At 37.6% G+C, this 22,487-nt stretch overlaps 1 protein-coding gene across 4 annotated transcripts in view; it reads right to left on the bottom strand.

Moving 5' to 3' along the window:
• LOC121734823 overlaps positions 1–22,487 on the bottom strand; it is a 52,273-nt gene that overhangs the window by 16,061 nt on the left and 13,725 nt on the right. For 3 of the 4 annotated variants that reach the window (XM_042125444.1, XM_042125447.1, XM_042125445.1), the window contains exons 2-5: positions 10,963–11,019; positions 9,067–9,188; positions 8,194–8,412; positions 7,093–7,365 (exon numbers count right to left, since the gene is read on the bottom strand). In XM_042125444.1, the coding sequence (XP_041981378.1) occupies positions 7,093–7,365; positions 8,194–8,412; positions 9,067–9,183 (609 nt within the window). In that variant the 5' untranslated portion in view covers positions 9,184–9,188; positions 10,963–11,019. Of the gene's footprint in view, positions 1–7,092; positions 7,366–8,193; positions 8,413–9,066; positions 9,189–10,962; positions 11,020–19,656; positions 19,664–22,487 lie in introns of all 4 variants that reach the window. The other variant, XM_042125446.1, reaches the window with a different exon arrangement.

The following is a 22,487-nucleotide window of genomic DNA, read 5'->3' as shown; positions in this document are numbered from 1 at the left end:
GTGTGTTGCCGACCTTTTAAGAGGAAACACGCTATCTTCTTGAAGATTTTCAGGTCGTATTGCTCTGGAAATACTGCTGGCGACAGTTTTTACAGAGTTTTACAGTGCGTGGCAGAAAGTTACGCCAAAAAAGACTGAAGACTGCCACTCTTCAAGTTCACTGGAGCCATATTATTACAAGAGCGGTTATCATTCTATACTGTTGTATTTCGATGTACGTAGACAAGTTGCAATGTAACAAGTATATTAGTCGAAGGCTGCTGTGACGTCAATGAAACTACTTTTACTGCAACGACATTCTGCAGGTTTATAGACAGCCATAGAGCACGTACTTACTGGAGTGGTTATGTTGAGTTGTATGAAAACATAGTACACCAAAACGCTGCAATGCAAGGCTCTGATTGGTCAATACTTCTGCATTAGCGCAGCCATTGGTGCTACTGATGTAGCAAAAGTCTGATATATAATATTATGTTAGTTAACTATATATTAATACGTGAGCCAAAAACTTTGTATCCCTTTTGACGAAAAATGGGGAAACGTAGGTGAATGAAATTTTGCACAGTTATAGTTTATATGGTGAAAGAGTGCATCGAGCTAATATTATTTTGAAATTATGCTTTTATCATACATTTTTTTAACAAATAAAACATTACACACACTACAACACACACACTAGGAAAAATGACAGATATATTTGAGTGACAAGCCTATACATACGAATTATACTCGTTTATTTATGGTTGAAGTCTGTTGACAACGAGGTGACAAATTGAAAATGGATTATTAGTTTTTTTATTGAATCTTAGATACTATTAGACAATGTTTACACGGCCAGTCTGAGATCAGCTGAGTCTCAGAGACAAGAGTTGAAAAAAATATGATAAAGTCAATTTTTTTTTTTTCAAAATATAGATAGTAGTCCTAATGTTGTTGAGACTAAGGTTGAATTTCGACCATTGGGCGATCTCTAGTTGGATTAAAATGATGTTTGGGACAAACATTACACCACTATTACTGTAAAGTGTTGCATGGAGCTTGCTCAATGACAGCAGCTTATAAACATATTTTTATATGTTTACTTATTTTATGGTATTTACTATTTACTTATTCCATTTATCTGTCAAATACTGGTTACACAATATTTGCACTAGGAGGAACGGTAAAAGGAGAGTAATGATTTTAGAATTTTAGCAGTCTATGTACCGTGGTAGTAGTAATACAGTGTATCTATATTCTGAGAAATTGATTGAATAGGCAGGTTTGCGGAATGCGGACCCACTTATTTAATCGGGTTATGTCACACTCACATCAATATAAACCGTGATCTGTCGGCTAGATTTGACATAAGGCGACCAAATTAAGTAGGTCTGCCACCTGCCTACGAAGCAACTTCTCCGATAGTACAATATGTTTTGTCGTAAGTCGTAACACCTAAACGATTGCGATGTAAACTTAACGATTGTGATTAATCGAGATTCGAGAATATGGCGCTAATTGGTCAGCCACCTGAGAGCATTCTAGTTAAGGTTTAGGACAATAAGGGCCTGTTTCACCACTTTCTGATAAAGTGCCTAATTGGCTATTCACAACTTTTTTGACAGATTCCCCATACTTGATCTGTCAAGTTAATTGGTGGATAGCCTTATCAGGAAGTGGTGAAACAGGCCCTTAGTTGTTTAAATAAATTCGATAGATAATATTCTCCTTTCAGCGCCACGAAATTGTGGGTGATGTCTAGTTATTTGTGCTAACGGGTAACATATTTAGTTAAGGCCCTTCCCCTACGGAGATTCCGTAATTTACCGTATTTACAGCCTTATAAACTCATAATTTGAAAGCTTCAAAGTTATAATAAAAATACAGTAATAACCTTCAGTATATCATACACTTTACTTTCCCCGTTTTAAATTTTCTATTTTTGTTTATTATACTCATGATATAAGCTTCCAAAGTAATATCAATTTATTAAAATTGAAGCATACTTTCAGCATCTCCCTAGTATTTACAAATTACGTTTATTTGAAACACACGACAATAGATAGATAATTTAATTAACTATACATATTCCCCGTTTCAAGTTTTTTAAATCAATTTTGAACTAAGATAAGTAAAAAAATAAGATTTTTGTGCGATCTTGGCAACGCGTCAAATGTATGGTCAAGGTCGTTTGCTCGGGGGATGGCCTTAACTTGAGAACCTCCTAGCTTAAACGAGTCTGGGCGCTCTTCCCCATTTTTTTATTTGAAATAGCGCGACTCGTTATCGCCAATCTTTGTAGTTATAATATACGTTTTGGTAGTAGACTTAACTTAAGAGTCTCCTAGTTTAAGTGTTAGCAAACGCAGGGTGCTCCGCCCCATTTAACACGGCGGATGTGGGCATCCGTTATGTTACGCCGAGTGATAAACATTTTATCTAACTCGTTTTATTGTTCCTGTATACGCTTGTGGTGCAGTAGTTAGAAGTAGCGGGTTCGATCGGAGATTGAAAATGTTTTTTTTTTAATTACTTAGCAATTAGCACCTATGAATTTGCTCAAAGTTAAAAAAATTAAATAGATTTACATAAATTAATTATGTATGGCTTCCCGCGTAAAAATGCGAGAAAAAGCAGAAATATCTACCTCTCCAAAACCACCTATGTAGTATGTACATATAAAATGTTATTAAAATACTTGCAAGTTGCAACTATAGAAGCGAAAAAGTTTATTCAACATTGACTCGTCAACGGCATTCAACTTTTACGAGTTAGGCTTGGTTAACACGTCACAATCCTGCACGCTTTTTGCAGTACTACCTAACGTATACCTAATGTGACCATACATCCCGCTTTGAGCGGGACAGTCCCGCTTCAGGCAGTCTGTCCCGCTGTCCCCCGCGAGGCCGAAATGTCCCGCTTTTGCAAGCAGACCAGACAACAATAATTGAAAAGTATTTTTATGTTTAAAATGTCTGTGCAATGCCCATAAAGTTAATATACCTAGTGGAATAGAGCAACAATCTCGAGCTGTCAAACGAAACCGAAATTGGTTTCATCTTTGTGTGAAAATAATATGTGTACGTATACACTTACACAAGTATGATTGAACATGATTTCTATGAGATTAAATTGTCAATGTGCAGCACGTGCCGACTGGACGTCAAAAAAAAGAGTGCTGCTGTCATGTATCACACGTCTCTTTACCACGCAGTGTTACTGATAGTGACATCTCTCTTGCTCAGGCCTTTGTTTCTCTATTCCGCTAGGTATATTAACTTTATGGCAATGCCTCGAAGTAACGTGATTATTCTGCCATATTGTGCCAAATAACATAGAAATTGCTCCAGTAGTTCGTGAGAAAAGCCCATTCAAATAATTTTTCCCGTTTTTTCCACATTTTCCTCCTCTGTTTCTTCGCTTCGTCTTGGCTTGATAAAATATTTTAGCCTAAGGCCTTCCTCAATAAATATGCTATCTAGAACTGAAAGAATTTTTGAAATCGGACCAGTAGTTCCTGAGATTAGCGCATTCATACAAACAAGCTCTTCCGCTTTATAATATGACTAGACGTTCCACGCGGCTTCGCCCGCGTAAATTAGATATTTCACAGAAAAATTATTATTTGGGAGGGGAATTCTGTATTTGTCCCGCTCTGTCAAAAAAATGGTCACGTTAAGTATACCGTATCCGTCTTTACGAATACTAACAACTACACAAACGTGGAGGAAACGTGCAGGTTTGTGCCGTGTCAACCTTTTTTTTTATCGTTGGGGGAATACATTTACGCATCCCCGGGGTCTGGGGAGGACCACCGAAGTATGTGGGACTTCCCGGGGCGGACGTGATATCCGCACCACTGTCCACTACCCACTAAAACCCCAACGGTGTTCCTGCTCCTGAAGGTGGGACTACGGGAAACGCGTGATACACGACCGCAGATGCCGTGCGAACCTGGCCTTATACGTTTAGAACTAGCTTATTCGAGAAATTGATAATTTCAGATATTTCTACACACAAAAATTATTTATGTTTAATAAAAAAGAAATAATAAAATAATTAATTCTAATTAAAAGCATAAAACATACTTAGAAGCGTTTGGATTTATAACTCTATAAAAGTTAGTTCTCAGGCAACAATGAGACATAGTATAATCGAATTAAACAAAGACGACAGATTCCGTTCCCAAACATATTTGCATAGTGTACACACTATAAATTATATTTATACTTTATTATAATTAAATTATGTGAACCAAGAGACTAAATACTCGCCCCGGCTTCGAATTTGTAACACAAAATAACATGTAAACACAAAGACACAAAAAACGCGCTTTTAAAAAAAACAAATTATTGCATTGTTATGGCTCTTAATACGTAGGTTTTGAATTAATTAGAATACTGAAACAATTTTAATTAAATTTGGCGTTAGATATATCAGATCCCGAGAAAAATGTGGGATTCCGGTACAATAAAGCAACCATCACCAAAACAGTATAGTTTTCATAAGACTACAAAATTAAGCCAAAAGAAAGGTCATTTTTATAAGTCAGTAGATTTTCTTATGTCATTTCAGTAATATAGGCATAATAATTATAGTCCTACTGAGTCAGAACTTACAGTTTTGAATGAATTACCAAACTATAACAAAAAGATAAATATGCTACGAAAGTGCTACGCAGGTGCTACGAACGCGATATATTTAAAAATATTTGAATATTTACTATTGTATTTTATGGTTACTTTTTCTACAGCTACAGAATTAAAAAAAAATGTATATCTTATATCTTTAAACGAGCAATTCTTGTATATATATATATATATATATATAATTGGAATCTTGGAATCGGCTCCAACGATTTTCATGAAATTTAGTATATAGGGGGTTTCGGGGGCGATAAATCGAACTAGCTAGGAATCATTTTTAGAAAATGTTATTTTATTCGTGTTTTATCGAATACCGAGCAAAGCTCGGTTAAATAGCTAGTATATTATTATATGTAAAGTAAAATATTTCTTATATTATCTTATCTTATCATAATAATCGTTTTTGTATGGAAATGCCAAAGGATGTATCAAAAACGACTTGACCAATGGTCTTACTTATTGTATTCGTGTAATTAAAGTTTTTTGCTAATACTTATCTTAATAAAAACCAACTGAAGTGTCGTTTAATTGTGTTCGATATTTTGCTATTTAATTATACTATTGACGTCACATAATTAGCACGTATCGGGCTGATTGGCGTCAACTGAATAATTGCGTTTAAAACAGTTTACAGCGCAGTAAAAGTCATTGTTATAGAGATAATAGTTTACGCGACTGCGTCAGGACTCAGGAGGGTTGTGTTATTGAATCGCTTGATTTAAGCTTGAGAAGCTATCATAATTTGATTTATGTTAGGGCGAGCGCTTGCCGTTGATTAAAGACACGACAGTCCTAAGACTGTTGGCAACAGTCTTAGTCAGTGTTTGTATTGCAACAGTCTGTTGCAATACAAATTAGTTGTATCAGAGACTAGACATGTTGTATGTTTGTGCTAATCTTCATTAATTATGTTTTGTATAGCAGACAAACTAATTAAGGCTGTATTGTCACAAGTAAGCGCCACTAGCCTTAGATCCTAGTCCTGTATTATAAACCCCACCAAAAACATACCTGTTAAAATGGGTCCTATCGGCTAATTTTTGGCCTAAAAAAAGATTTGAAATCCAATCCAATACCAAGTTAAAAAATGCAATTAATCGATCATAATCATCTTCATCAACAGCCTGATCCATAATACTTCTAATAATTTGAACTTGGCAGGTTAATTCAATTATATAAATATTATTTAATTATAGAATTAATTAGTATTTACATATAGCACAAAAACCAGCCAAGTTCAAATTTAGAAGTAAAGGATATCCTATATCCAACTTAAAAAGGTCAACAACCGATTGCACAGCGTCATGCAACAACATTACTCGTAAGTCATTCTATAAATTATAAATTAGGTCTACTTGTTACTTACTTTATTATATTTGAGGAAAATTATAAGTAAATAAACGGCTTTTTCTACCAAATATATTATGTAGAGTAAGAGAAACTTTAAACCGTACTTAAAATGTTAACCGACAAGTTTAGGTCTTTGTTCGTATAATAATGTTCGCATATGCAATAATTTCATACGATTAAGATTAACTGGTCTCAAGTCAAATTAAAAAAAAAAAACATATTCGATTGCTCAGAATATTTTTACTCCAGTGTAGATAAAGAAGATTCTTATGTCGTTACCATAAAGGTATCTTGGAGGCAACATTCTTCTGAACAAACTGTAAACAGTATACACGTACTCCCCAATTTATTATATTGACATTAATAACCCGTATTTTGTAGGACGCTGTTTTGTTTTTATCGTTTGATTCTGGTCAATAACTTTAACCTACAGGGCATACATTAAAATACTCATTGGTCAAATGACCCTACCTTTGAATAGGATATATTACTGCAATTTTTCACTCTAGAAGCAGCACCAGCACTGCAATAAGCAATAGTTTTGTTCGACGTCTGACAAAGTTTCTGACAATATTCTGATACGACGTGTGTAAAATATCGGATTATTGTAGGTTTATTTACTGTAACATAAGCTAGTAGCGCCCTCTGCTCACATTTTTGCATGAAATTCTCTGTTGATATGTTTTTATAAATTCTAATAAGAGCAATTGTTATGCAAATAATAATAATTATTATTAATCTTAGCTAATGCCATCTAGAAAGGATCGAAAACCTGATCTTCCACATCTACATTTCAGATTAATTGATTGCCGTGTAGGTGGCAGGTCAGTTCAGTTCGTGCTAAAATAGTTTACGAGTTTGGTTTGCTCAAATGGATCTAGTTTCAACCATTTACTGCGGTTTTTATATCATTGTCTGATACTGCTGGACCATGGTCCATGGCGTCCTATAGAGGTAATCAGAAGTGTAAAACATTGAACAGAACTTCTTTAAAATTTCTTGTTTCAAATGAAGCTACTGTTTCGTCTTACGGTTTTGTCTTTTGACTTTAATAAACGATAAATCAGTGGTAGTCCTAAAGTACGAGAGATCATCAATAGAACTATTGTAGACTCACCTTTTTAGTCTGCGCGGGCTCGAAGTCATCGTCGTGGCTGGACAGCGTGGAGCACGACGAGCAGGCGGAGTCGGCTGACAGGGCCCGGGCTCGGAGCCATCCAACCTCCTCCGGCGACGCGCCGACGGCGTCCGACCAGTCGCTGACGACGACGCTCGGCGTCCGGACGGTTCGGCCGCGACCGTCCACGACGTGCGCCTCTACCAGCGTCCGCTCCCGGCGCGGGGACATGTCCGGCGACGCGCGGGACGCCCGCCGACGAGGCTCTTCCACCTAGAGTTGCCAGCTCTGGTTAGACTTATTCTAGGAGACATTAAGGGCCTATATTCTGTCATGAGTGTTATAATAGCGCGCATGTAGTTCGGTCCGCATGCGGCTGACATGCTCCTGGCCGCACCCGTGCCAGGAAAACATCTAAGTGTGAAATATTAGGATGCGACTTTCATGCGAACCAGATCCGCGTGCGAGCGATAACATGCGTAACAGGAAAACCGCTTTTATTCTTGTTTTTTTTCGGATAAAACAATGTTTTTTTATTTATATGACTTTTTTATATTATTCGTCCGAAGTCCGAACACACACACTTTAAAATATCTGGGCTAAGGGGTAGAAGTTACGTTAAACGCCTTGCAGTCCATATTAAAATTGAAAAAGTCAATGGATGTTTAAAACAATGACCGGCAGACCGCAGGGCGTGCTCGTAGGTCGAGTGTCGACGCGCTATCAAATTGTTCCGCTAGCGCTAGTTATCAGATTTCGAGAGAAATTTGGTTATGTTGACCACCCCCTAACGCTAAGTATGTCCTAGGCTCTAGCGGCCATTAAATTTCACTAACGTTTGTTGTCATCTACTTCCTTGGAGCCTTAGAACTTCGATGAAACATAAGCGCCTTTCAAAATGTGTTTGTTTTTTAAAAGATACATGACTAAAGAACCGCTGAGGAGCGAAAAGGAGCTTTAGGAGGCGCTTGGTGAAAACAGCCATTATTTCCTATTTGGTCCAGTCCATTTCCTAACAAACTACTTTGTATTTATTATTAAGTTTTCTTTCGGGAACTGGGACATTAACATTATCTTTGCTGAATTTCGGTGGGATCCTACCTCGACCGCGGAGTCGTCGCTCGCGTCGCGACTGCGGCGTCGCACGGCCGCTCGGTCCTCGTCGTCGGACGAGCTGATGTCGGGGCTGACGGCACGCGGTGGGCGCAGGTAGTGCATCCCCCCCTCGAAGTGCAGCAGCAGCTCCGACACGCGCGGCTGGGCGCGTGCTGCCGGCTGCGCGGGCGCCGCGCGACTGACGTGGGTGACGCTCCGACGACGCTGCGGGACGGTACGGTACAGTAGTACGACTTACTACAAACTGAACGCGAATCTACGTCCTACGAGCCTTGTAGTCTACTCTACACAGTTTACCTAGTCACAGAATACATATTATGTACAAGTTACCGAGTCTACACAGTCGTGGCTGTGCCGGACGATCGGACGCGGACAGCGCATTGTTTCTTTGCTAATAACCGCGTGACTCAGACACACAGATAGACAAACAGTGAGACAGACACGTCAAACTTATAGGCCCTACTTTTTAACCGACTTCAAAAACAGGAAGTTATCAATTCGACCCGTATGTATGTCATATTTCCAGAACTGCCCAGTTTATCTCAACATCAGCTTCTGAACAAATGTGCCAAATTTCAAAAGTGTAAGTATGTTTTTATGTTTGTGTTCGCATATCTTTGGAGTCCGGAGCTACAAGCCCGATTTAAGTAATTCTTTCTTTGTCGTACTAGGTAAGTATTGTTCAACTTAGGGAATGCTGCAAGTTTTATCAAAATTAGTTCAATAGTTTTTGGGATAGGGAATTTTAATTCTCAATTACGTACAATTTTGAAGTAGGTTAAATTATCTTTTTAATAAAATACAAATTTGTCAGTAAAAATAATTCACGCACACATCTAATATGGCGTATCTATTTACCGGGACGCTGCTGACGGGTGCGCCCGCGCCTAACTTCAGGTAGAACAGGCTGTGGCTGAGCGCCTTCTCGCGCAGCAGCCGCCTGAAGTCCTCGGGGGGCTTCTCCACGTGAGGCATCGCTCCTGAAACATTACACGGCTAATTTCAATATAGTACAATCAATAAAGTAGTTGTAGAACTAAGCGATTTCTGCAGGAAGGGGACCCCTCCCTCCAGCTCACTCGATCGATTACGTCTGAAATTGAATTGACATAAACATGACATAAACCGTAATATTGACATAAAAATAACATCTTGAATCAATTTCTCCCTCATTTCTCCATTTCGTGAATAAATTTCTTTGATGATACAAGATCGCATCTGTGTGAAACAACAAGAAATTGGTCACTGCACCCAGGAACCACGCTACCATTTATTATGTGCAATGTGTGCAATGCACACGGGCGCCATCCTCTAGGGACGCTAAATCGCCATCTTCAGGACCTAAAAAATTTGCCTAAGGCGCAGCGCAGACGACAGACTATCCGTGACGCACTTTTTAGTCCGTAGAAATAGAACCTATGCAATTATTTGCAGTAACGCACACAACGCGCAGCGTGTGGGGCTCCAAAATCCTTTTTTTGCACACAGGCGCCAGAAGCCCTTACGGGGGCCCTGACTGCACCATCACCGAATCCGGGAGTTATGATAATTTATTATGCAAGTATACGTGAGCTAGATCCTACTTAAATATTAGTTGCGATATTTTGCTATAATTCTAAACATCAATTAAAATTCAGACATAATAATTAATAAGATTAAGAGGTTTTATTTATTTCTCATCAATACAAAGTCAATCAACACATAATATTATATTCTTTGATGTCTCCACACCTCTACAGATAACTCTACAGACTGTACAGTCTACAGGAAGTAACATCAGTCTGTAACGAGAGGCTGGTGACGTACGGTAACTGTAGCTACAGTATCAGGTGTCGCTGGGGAAAGTGAAATTCTAGTCGCTACTGTATTGCAGCTCTGTCACGACGACACAATACTATACAATAGAATCTATATATTTAAAACTCAAAGGTGACTGACTGACTGACATCAACGCACAGCCCAAACCACTGGACGGATCGGGCTGAAATTTTGCATGCAGGTAGATGATATGACGTAGGCTTCCGTTAAGAAAGGATTTTGATCAATTCTACCCCCAAGGGGTTAAAATAGGGGATGAAAGTTTGTATAAAATAATACTCCTTAACGCGAGCGAAGCCGCGGGCAAAAGCTCGTGATGTATATGTGTCGTGGTCATACGAGTATCGTAGATTTGATATTCGATTTGCTTGAGTATTTCTATGAACTTGCATTTCATAAAACGTTACACCATACTGCGCTCAAAAACGGGAATTAAACGTAGGAGGAAAGACGGCAAAGCTGAAGTGGGGTTGGGCGAGACACGTAAGCCGCATGCGTTCCGACCGCTGCGCAAAGATCTCAACAGAGTGGGTACCGGAAGACGGACGCCGCCGCCGTGACCGACCTAGAAAAAGATGGTGCGATGAGCTGGATGCATACCAGCCAGGCTGGCCAGCGGTGGCGCAGGAGCGAGCACAATGGAAGACCTTGGGGGAGGCCTTTGCCCAGCAGTGGGACAGCATAGGCTAGGAAAAAAAATGTTACAGAAATAATGATAAATATGATAGCAATTGTTTTTTTTTTTTAAACAAACAAAGCAACTGTCGTCGCCATCATGAAATAATTAAAGATAATAACAATATTTTTCCCAAACATTCGGAGAAAAAACTTACATGTAGTAGCCCCAGACCGATTTTGATGTCGGTGGCCGGTTTTACTGTAACCAAGCCAGCTTAGTCAAAAATGGGTAGAGTTACTTTTCAAGCCTTAAATTACCTTTTTAATGCTTTTTCCTCAAAGTCAAAAAATATCAGACTTCGGCCGCCATACAATCTGAAACAAGAAAAGCAGTGTTTAAAAATTTGGCGAGAGTGACATTACAAAATTGTAACATATTCATTGTACAGCCAAACATAGAATCCCTTTTTTGGAAGTCGGTAAAAATTTTAAAAGACAATGTATTATGGTGGCCATACACCATCCTTCCTATCGTCCAATCGGCATGACGCTACCGATTGGATCAGTTAAAACTGACCGTGTGTGGGAGTGAACTGGCATGAGTCGTGCCAATCCACTCCCACATACGGTCAGTTCTAACTGACCCAATGATCGGTAGCGTCATGCCGATTGGACGATGAGAAGGATGGTGTATAATGGCCACCATAAGCTGATCCAATTTTGTTACCACATTCATCGATCAAAATATGATTTCATCCCATTCACAATTCTCAATTCAATGAAATGAACAATACGATTGTGTATCGAAGAGCTGATGAACGAAAATCACATTCATAATTCATTAAACAATCACGTGATGAATATAATTGTTTATTGTCTGTTTGTCTTGTCGTTTATTAAAGTACCTGGATGACCGAGCTTTGCTCGGTATAGCAAACACTCATTGACTTCGTGTTACTTAATAACGCCATCTGCTGGTCGTTAAAACAATTAGTTGCTCACAAAATAGTATTATTATTCGCCAATAGATGTCAGGAAGTCGTATTTTTCAGTTTATCGATTATCGATAAAACACGAATAAAAAGACATTTTGTGAAAATTATTCCTAGCTAGATCGATTTATCGCCCCCGAAACCCTCTATAATATACTAAATTTCATGAAAATCGTTGGAGCCGATTCCGAGATTCCAATTATATATATATATGTATATACAAGAATTGCTCGTTTAAAGATATAAGATAAGATATTGCCGTAGCTGAACCGTGGAGAAAAGAGCAAAACCTAACTCTATCAGTGATGCTACTTTAACAGTGATCTCTATACAGGGTGAAACAAAACATAGTGGTAATGCTTTAGTGTATGGGTAATTAAGTTCACTGTGAAAGCAGCAGCGCAGAGAGAGTAACTTTTTTTGCTTTTGCATCGGAAAATTCATGACGCTGGGGCGCTTGCCCATACAAATCGCAAAAAAAGCCTCTTTCAGTGCTGCTACTTTCACAGTGAAGTCAATATAAGGGACACATACACACCCTAGTATTATGACTTTGTTTTGTTGCACCCTATAGATAGATAGAAAATAGATGGTCGCTACTCGCTGCTAAGCATTTTATGTAGATACTAACCCATAAAAAAAAATTGAATTTTGAATGCAGTCTTGTTGTTAATGATCTAAAGAACACAACTGCATTCATAACTCAATATTATGTTAATTTTTTGTGGGTTAGGTTAGTTAGTTAGACTGAAGAATACAGAGATACATCATACAATACATAGTTTATTTGCCCGTCACACTGGTACCTAGGTATTTATAAAAAATGCTACCAATTTTGTGTATAATAAAGTACACAAAACTGGCAGTCCATCAGCAGCTGTATTTCCGGATCAATACGACCTGCAAACCATCAAGAAGAGAGCGTATTCCCTATTCAGCAGCTCATCTGATGTTGCGAGTGTCCATGGGCGACGGTAGTTGCTTTCCATCAGGTGACACGTTAGCTTGTTGGCCCCCTTATCCATATGAATTTATACGTGGGAGAGCCATGCTTCGGCACGAATGGGCCGGCTCGACCGGAGAAATACCACGTTCTCACAGAAAACCGGCGTAAAACAGCGCTTGCGCTGTGTTTCGCCAAGTGAGTGAGTTTACCGGAGGCTCAATCCCCTACCCTATTCCATTCCCTACCCTCCCCTTCCCTTCCCTACCCTCCCCTATTGCCCTATTCCCTCTTAAAAGGTTGCAACGCACTTGCAGCTCTTGTGATGCTGCGAGTGTCCATGGGCGACGGAAGTTGCTTTCCATCAGATGACCCGTTTGCTCGTTTGCCCCCTCATTTCATAAAAAAAATGCGAAAGTGTGTCTGTCTGTCTATCTGTCTGTCTGTATGTACAGACAGACAGACAGAGAAGGTGACAGGTACAATAGAATCTATATATATAAAGCTCAAAGGTGACTGACTGACATGGTGATCTATCAACGCACAGCCCAAACCACTGGACCGATCGGGCTGAAATTTTGCATGCAGATGTTATGAGTTATGACGAAGGCATCCGCTAAGAAAGGATTTGGATCAATTCTACCTCCAAGGGGTTAAAATAGGGAATGAAAATTTGTATTTAATAATACTTCTTAACGCGAGCGAAGCCGCGGACAAAAGCTCGTTTTACATAAAAATCAAGTCCTCATACAATTACGCCACGTTAATAACTCTTATCTGGTATTTGCGCTAGATTCAAGACGTGAGACAAACACCCAGATAACGTTTATGGAGCAGAAATTTTCCGCGTCTTCGTATGGTGTTACGAATTATAGTTATTGTGAAATGAAAGGAATTTTCATTTTTGACTTGTAAATTTGCTATCGAAACTGGCTAATGCATTTTGACTAAGCAATCAGAGCCCTTAGCCAACACGTATTCTTTATAGAGTCGCTGATCATTTTGATCGAATGGAATTGACATGATATCCAAACGACATCATACTGTCATGCTCTCGTCAATTTCATACATTTTGGTCTCGACGATTCAACAAAGATACGAACGAACTACGAATAATAAAAACTATTTATTATTCGTAGCGAACGAAAGAACAACTGAAATCATAGATTTCAGGTATTATCAGTTTTCAGTTAGGTACTTGATATTTTTGTTTTAAGCGACTATGCGAATTTTATTAGGTTTAGATTTAGTTAGTAAAGACCAATAACTTACAAGTTTACAAAATTAAAATAGCAGGGTCTACTTAATAAAATATACAACTTGGAGTAATCAAATTAACCTAGTAGTTTCAAAGCTTATACGAAGCAAATAAACAGTTGGTAACATGTTTACATTTTTTGTTAACTTTCAACCAGTTTCAAATAACGTTACAAAACATTTGGAAAAAAACGTTTTATAAACAGTAAACACACTTTCAAAATATTTACGTTTACTTACTGGATCAGGAAGATCTTCTCAAAACTGACCTTAGAGAACGTCAATCAATTTAAACTCTACGTTCTACAAGATTAGAGTTGGTTTTCCTATCGCAAGTCGGCTTCACACACCATGTGACGTCAAAGGCAGCCTTGCACGGTCGCATACTTCGGTTTCCACCATACTAAATTGTTTTGTTTGCTCACAATATAATTTAATTACCTAATTAGGAGACAAAACATTCCAAAATAAAGCGGTTGGTATAGCAGGTATTAATCGAAATTATGTAATATTTTAGCTTGCAATTAGCCCTGAAAACTTAATAAGCCAAATGTCATCACGTTTTTGTTTAATTAAAGTATGTGGGAGAAACTGAAAATCTAAGACTCTGAGAAGGTAAGTTTCTAGCCACTTGCCATCGGTTTATGCGTTTGCTCGTTTGCCAGTCCTAGACCCCCATTCATCAATGTGTAGAATGTAGATCAAAGTAAATTTTAGGGTTCAACACGCCTTCTCTTTCATAAATATTTACAACAAGAGAGACAAAACGACTTAATCCATCAACATTTACTGACGTACAACTTACAAGTAAATACAGCAAAAAGTTTACAATCGACAACTAATATACTACGCTTCATTTAGAGACCTTGTAGACACAACTGCGAGCTGCGGTAGGCCGCTTGTTGGTAAACACTGATTTGTAATTTCCAAGAACTCCGCGCAAAACAATATTTATGAATGAACGGAATCATACCTACGGTATGCATGTATGTAAGTTATAGTAGTGTTTGTTCAGGCATTTTGTAATGGCGTATGTATTTTAATGTTACATGAACATAAAATTTTGCATGTCTAGTTATTTGGGAAGAGGTGAGTGATGAAATGAGAGAAGAAAAATTAATATTTTCAAAATATTTGTACCTTTGCATGGTGCAGTGTTTCCTACCATAAAAAAAAATCTAATTACTAGATGACCAGGAAAACTTGGTATCACTTCAATCGCAATACTAAACTTTTTTTTTTATGATGCGCAGGGGTAACCCATCATGATTCATAGGTGCCCCGGGTTGGGGATGTGCCTCAGTTAGCTGAAGCACCCCGGGGGTATGTGAGACTCTTACTCACTAAAACCAGCAGCGGTTCGCCTTCAGCCGTATAAAGGAGGGGTGTCCCGGATCTAACAAACACAGGACTCCCTCCACGACCGGCCGGTCTACCTCAAAAGGGACCGGACTTCCAACAAACTGAAGCGTTCCTCTCGGCGCCGGGCCTGGCTAAGCCGGGGAGGTTCCCATCCTCTCCCGGAGCCCCACAATACTAACCTTCCTTAAACTAGCACGAACATTTCAAGACTAAAATTGGTAAAATCGGTTCAGCCGTTCTCGATTTATAGCGAGGCTAACAAAATTTTAAAATTATTTTTATTTTTATTGCTTAATTATATTCTAAGGCCTTTAGCCTTTAATAGTTTTTTTAGCTATCAACATTACGAAACTAATCACCAAAGTAAACGCATTCGCGTTAGGCAATAGTTTAATACCTGTGACCTAGTTAGCGCGATAACAGCCTAGACCGCCATGGAATTGGGACACGAGAATACCATAACTAGGTTTTAAATCTTTCTAGAATATGTAAAGTAGGTACTGTTTGTATTGTATACAGTAATAAGTAGAATAAGTTTGAATTGCTAGACTAGATCCTTTTACTATAAAAATATTCACATGTCTGTAGGCGTTTGCATAGGCATACGCCATACCGAACCGAAGTCAGCACATGTTTCCATATAAATTTTGAGAAGTTCCTTCGATTACACATAGATTCCTTCATGGTCACCACTTTTGTGAACATGATACCAAATTGGGATGATGCCCTATAATAATACACCATAAGAAAAAATTTGAAAATCGGTTCATAAAGTAATCATTGAGCATAAAAAAACGAACACGACACCTACTCCTTTTTTAAAGTCGGTAAAAATTGTAGCCTATGTGTTATTCTGATGTATAGGCTATAGGTATTATTGTAAAGTTTCAATAAAATCCATTCAGTAGTTTTTGTGTGAAAGAGAAAGAATAACAAACATCGATACGACCTCTGTGGCTCAGTGGTAAGCGCATCGGTAGCTCAAGCCGGGGGTCGCGGGTTCGAATCCCGCCGACGGAACAAAAAAGTTTTCAATGTTCCCGGGTCTGGATGTGTATTAAATATGTGTATGATATAATAAAAATCTTAAATATATGTATAGTATAAAAGTATTAAATATATTTCCGTTGTCTGGTACCTGTAACACAAGTCCTTTAGGTACTTAGCACGGGGCCAGACTGACGTGGTGTGAAGCGTCCATGGATATTATTATAGATATTATTATTATTATTAAACATACATCCATACATGATACATCCATACATCCTCACAAACTTTCGCCTTTATAATATTAGTAGGATTGGATTTCAATATCTATTTCTTAAAGTAAGGCTCTTAAAGTATAAATTTGCTCCAAATTGAATATTGATGGAAAATGGGCAATGGCAAAATGAGTGGAATTTTTTTAAAGTGAATTATAATAATTCACAATACGCAATAAATTTTCATTATTTCGTTATCTTGTGGCGTGTTGAGGAAATTATAATGAGCAATAAATAATGCACTGCTACTGCCATATTGCAATTTTACTTTCAAATTACCTTTATAAAGAAGAATTCTTAAAAAGAGCTGGCAAAATCGGAAAATGTAAGAGTTAAAGAAAAGTGTTCGATTTTGGTTTATAACTCTCTAGAGATACCAACTCACAGGTTGACTAATATTAATATATTTTAAAGGATGCCTTTAAAATATAAATAGCAAAACTATAGAAACAAATCGTCTGTTTGCAAAACAAATTCATGATATTATTATCTTTAGATGTTATCTACTCTTATCTATATTAAATAAAGAAACGATTAGTTTCCGACTTTCATAGAGTTTGGTTACTAGCTTGTTAAGAAACATAAGCTTTATCTTTTTTATTTTACAACTTTTGTTGTGAGTCAAAAAAATAAATTCCTTAATAACAATATTCTAAAAAAATTAAAACTACATTTTTTTCAATTTTATTTTCGTCTTATTTCGCAACATACACTTTCTCGTGTTGTAATTGTTGCATACATTTCACATAGTGATAGTATCGTCACGGTTTCTAACCTCTAATGCCTATTGCGACGATCTTATCCGACGAAAGTGGAGCGAAAGATTGCCGCCAAATTATTGCCAATAGGGGTTACACAGGGAGTGATGATATGACCGCAGTTTTATAATGTAGATGACGATGGATCTATATAATTTGACTTTCTCTTCTTCCAAAACTAATTAATCCGTCTTTCATCTGTTTGTCTGTATGTTGATTCTTAACGCTAACAGAATTTTGATGGGTATGGTGATACTTTAGGTCTCGGGAAAGGTCATAGGATAGTTTTATTCCGGAAGAATGTACCTACAGTTTTCTAACAATAAATAAAATTCGGCGCAACCAAGTCAAGGAAACCAGCTATTAATTGATGAAAACCTTGCATTGCTTATGCTTATGGAGGACTAGAATTGCAGAAACGGAAAGGTTTTAGTCAATAACTTATCATTTATCAAAATTGCATTGCAAGGATAGTGGTTTCACATTGCACTGGCTACTTGGCGATGCAGATGATAATATTAGCTGTTGCAAGCGACAGGCGATTGTTGCCGATAGTCTCGCTTCGTCCGCTTTGGTATTTAGGAGATTCTTAGCACATACCATATCTTACCAATAAAAAGTAACAAAATTGATAACTACACAATTTGTCTTTAGTAAAATTTTATTTGAAAAAAAGACGCAGAACCGATTTAGATGCGTATGTAATGGGTACATAATGGATCCAGAAGATAACATACGATTGTTTTCATTGCGGCAAAATGTAAAGCTATAAACTTATAGTGCGATTAACAAAATTCAGCGCAGAGGAAGTAGCGGGCAACGTTAAGGCCCAGTAGTCCCTAAAATAAGCAGGTCGATGTCTGTCAGTACGAATATCGACGTTAAGGACATTAAAATAACATCCATATCAGCGCGCCTTGTACAGTGGCTGTTACGCGCTCGCCGCGTGCCTTGATAATATAAAATAGGAGTAAAAACCTTTTGTTTTTAGTATTACACAAATCAAATATATCAAATCGTTTACGTTAGGTTACGACACATATACTACATTTTTGTTTTTTCTAGAAAGTGTGTAATTTAGCCATAAAATGATTTAATTATGAAAAACAGCGTTATAACAGTCATCATTGAGATTTTTTTCTATCGAGCAGAATTTTTCAAATTGTATACTGATATACCTTTGCGTATAGGAAATTTTCTCAATTTTAAAACGGTACTTATTTTATACTTAAATAATGACATTTCCTTTACTAAAAACGTGTTTTTGAAAACCTATTTTACGTAGTTGCAACAACCACAGCGCCTTAAGTAATTTAATATGTATAACTGCATTTTTTACTTATAAGTAACAGGATACAAATTAACATAATGTTTGTGTGCAAAACAATTAACATTTAATTTTGATTGTCATTGCCGTGGGAAGATTATAGGTACGTTAATTAATTATTATGATGCATAATCTGGCTGGCAGTTTAAATTGTTCAATCTATATTTTTTTTCCGAAAAATGTAAGAGGTTCCGAATTTCGCAATATAATACCAAGAGGGTCAAAAACGCCTTCAAAACGTCTCATGCAATTCAGAGTGCTTAGTCGAAATGCATAATATATTATGGCGAAGTCAGATGTCAAAAATGTATAGAATTTGACATAACGCATCGCCATCCAGCGCCATGACATTTACCGATACGTCATGTCAAATCCCATACATTTTTGATATCGAACTTTGCTATCGAAACTCACCAAAGCATTTTGACTAAGCACTCTTATACGACCGTAACTAAAATTAGAAGAATGCTTTCTTTGCTGTAAGCACTAAGCCATATTGTGTTCTTTATTAATCTTCAAAGAACTCTAGAAAGGTTTTAACTTTTAACTTTTAACGTGTCTTGTGAGTTGTGTATATGTCGACGCAATCGTAGCTTGCAAAAAGATAAACCGAATTTGCTATACGTGGGAGAGCCATGCTTCGGCACGAATGGACCGGCTCGACCGGAGAAATACCACGTTCTCACAGAAAACCGGCGTGAAACAGCGCTTGCGCTGTGTTTCGCCGAGTGAGTGAGTTTACCGGAGGCCCAATCCCCTACCCTATTCCCTTCCCTGCCCTCCCCTATTCCCTTCCCTTCCCTACTACCCTATTCCCTCTTAAAAGGCCGGCAACGCACTTGCAGCTCTTCTGATGCTGCGAGTGTCCACGTCCGACGGATGTTGCTTTCCATCAGGTGACCCGTTTGCTCGTTTGCCCCCTTATTTCATAGAAAAAAAAGATATAGTTTTTCAGTCATTGTAATTTGCAGTGGAAATGGATGAGACAACCTAGTAAAAGGTTAATGTTTTTGCAAAACCCATTAATCACATTCTTTTCAAACCAGTTTAACCGTTGAAACAGTAAACTTAATTTATGGTTAAATTAAATTAAGTAAAGAAATCACTTGACCTGTATGCTTTTGTATTTTTTAGCTGTAATTGAAGGCCGGGCCAAGGTTTACTTAATAAAATGGCATAGTATAAAATACATGCAGTAGACCATATTTATACTAGTAACTAGACCTTCCTAGTCGGAAGTACGCACTTAGCATGATTTTTGATAACTTTAAGGAACTAAATAATGGAGTAAGGGTCAATTCAGACCGCAACGCGACGAGGAGGGGCGAGGCGCGGCGCTGCATAAATTTGTATGAATTTAACAGATTTCGATTGCGTGAGACGTCTTGCGAATCTGTCAAATCCATATAAATTTAGAAATGCATCTACACGTAACCGTGCAGGAGATATAGGTGGCAACAATAATTAATATCAAGTATACTGTACTTACCTAAATAACATAGTTACACGTTTCGGATTTGTGACGCCTGCAATAGGCATCATTTTCTTTGCAGTTACTTACACCTGCATAAAAATGCCTACTTCCTACAGTGCACTGCATATTTTATTTTATTGGGAAAACTTAGGTACAGTACATACAAACACAACACATACATAATATTTAACAGTGATGTCAATAACAAGAATAATATATCCGATATTATGTTCCTAAGGGAAATTTTGGTGGCAACACAATAATATATTATATTATGTCTTGTAAATTGTAGGCTACAAGTTTCGATTTGGCTTCAAAGCGTTCCAGTCGTGGAGTTTTTGAGCAGCCCGCCTGAGTTATACTACTATAATATAATATTATACTATAACAATACTGACCTCAGAATCTAAAGGATGTTCGAAAATCTCCCGTTGTATTGCACAATTAATTATTGTGTGCCAACAGCCTCAAGTGCGTTTAGATTTAAGATTACGCAGTTGCAAATCTGTGAAATATGTGGGTATAATTACTGTATAATTGAAAGGAAATGTGTAAACTCTGTAACCTTTTTTCACCAAAAAGACGGTGACAAATCTTGTGCTAGTATATTTTTAGCCCCCGATGAAAAAACAGGTTGGACGAGTCCATCTATCTGTATTCTGTACATCTGTATGTATGTCTGTCCGTGACATAATAGCATCCAAACGAGTGGAAAGCTGAGATAATCGAGAGTGTTCCTACCAATCATCATCATCAACCCGCTTCGTGCTAGAAAATTTGAGTTTATGTACTTACTTTATGAAGCAACTTCCAGTAGTTCCATTGATTTCATCGTTGCATTATCATTCTTGAAACTTATCAGTTTTGAATCGGGGTTGTTTTATATAGGGCCTATTTGAACATGATTTTATTATAACCACTAGATGATACCAGTAATTCCGTTGCGTCAAAATTCGTTTCTCACGTGGAAGTCGTACATTTTTAGTTGTTAAAAGGCTATCACAACTGCCAACTTCGCAGTTACACTTTAACGCTTGTTTTTAATCGCAAAAACATCCACACTGTGTAAAACATAAAAACATTATCAACTGCCCAGTACAGTGTTTTATGTTTTCAGTCATGTGTATTGTGTACACTCTGATAGTGCGATAAGTTTTACAGTGTTGTAACTGTGATGTACTATCGCAGAGAAAATCGGTCACATATTTTATTTAAATATATTACAACCTTATTACTTTTTTTTTTTAATACGTAGTCATGTTCATATAATCCATACTTACTTATTATTATAAATTCGAAAGTGTGTCTGTCTGTCTCTTCGTCTGTCCGTCTGTCCGTCTGTCTTTCTGTCTGTCTGTCTGTCTGAACCTATTTTGCTGAAACTTGGTACGGAGATACCTCGAGTCCCGGGAAGGGATACTTTTATAGTAAATATATTATGATATATATGACATATTCTAATAAAACATACTGTTGACGACGCGACGAACTTTCTTCCAATTATTTTTAAAAAGACATTAGATCTTTAAAACTACTCAACGGATTTTGATGCGGTTTTTTTTAATAGATTGAGTGTTTCAAGAGGAAGGTTTATATGTATAACATATGCATAATATGGTAGAGAAACACTGATAATTTTAGAGGTTTCTAATGTTATGTCGTAAATAAATTCATTTTTTTGCGTTTATATTGCAAACGCTGGCTAAACCCTACGAGATAGATCAAAATAATGTACTACAGTATTGTACACCTTAATAAGGTAAACAAAAAAGTCCGCGATGGTATATGTCTATTTCTTAGGGATAACTCACAATAGCCATTTTTGTTCTTTACTTTTTACGAAAAATAATGGCTTATTTACGAAGCGATTTTAACAATTTACAACATTAACCCTTATCCAAATAAACATGTTTGGAAGCTAAGACATTAAATGTAGATTATAATTGTCTTTTACACTATACAATTTCGATCAATACTTTAGAAGTTTTCAAACGTATAAACTTACGCGGAATCAAAAAATATGTCGCGCGGCGGCGGCCGAGGGACATAGCGGTTACGGCGGAACCGGCCGGGGGCTCTCATAAGCTTCGGGCTTATGTTATTGTAGTAGATAGTGTATTTCGTCATTGTGTGGTTGTGCAGACGGTAACGCAGAGGAGCAACCACAGCGCTTTCTTTCAGATATTCATTGTTTCTGGTTCTTTGGTTTCTGAATTGTCGATAAAAATATATTTGACTTGGTTAGAAAAACGGACTTTTGTTTTTGCTTTGCGATTGGGTTATTTGTTGCTTTGTGGGTATTACTATACGATCATGCCTGGAAGACGTCGTCGTTCGAACATAGGTCGTAGTACAGTGAATGCCAAAAGAGCACGTTCAGCAAGAGATGAAGAATCGTCAACGGAACGTGAGACTCGCCTCAGCCAGAATAGTGATAGAAATCGGATACAGAGAGAAAGAGAATCGTC

This window comes from Aricia agestis, chromosome 16, assembly GCF_905147365.1.
Source record: "Aricia agestis chromosome 16, ilAriAges1.1, whole genome shotgun sequence".
In the NCBI taxonomy this organism is placed as follows: domain Eukaryota; kingdom Metazoa; phylum Arthropoda; class Insecta; order Lepidoptera; family Lycaenidae; genus Aricia; species Aricia agestis.
Note: the sequence above shows the minus strand (reverse complement) of the source record. Positions and strands in the feature narration are given on the sequence as shown.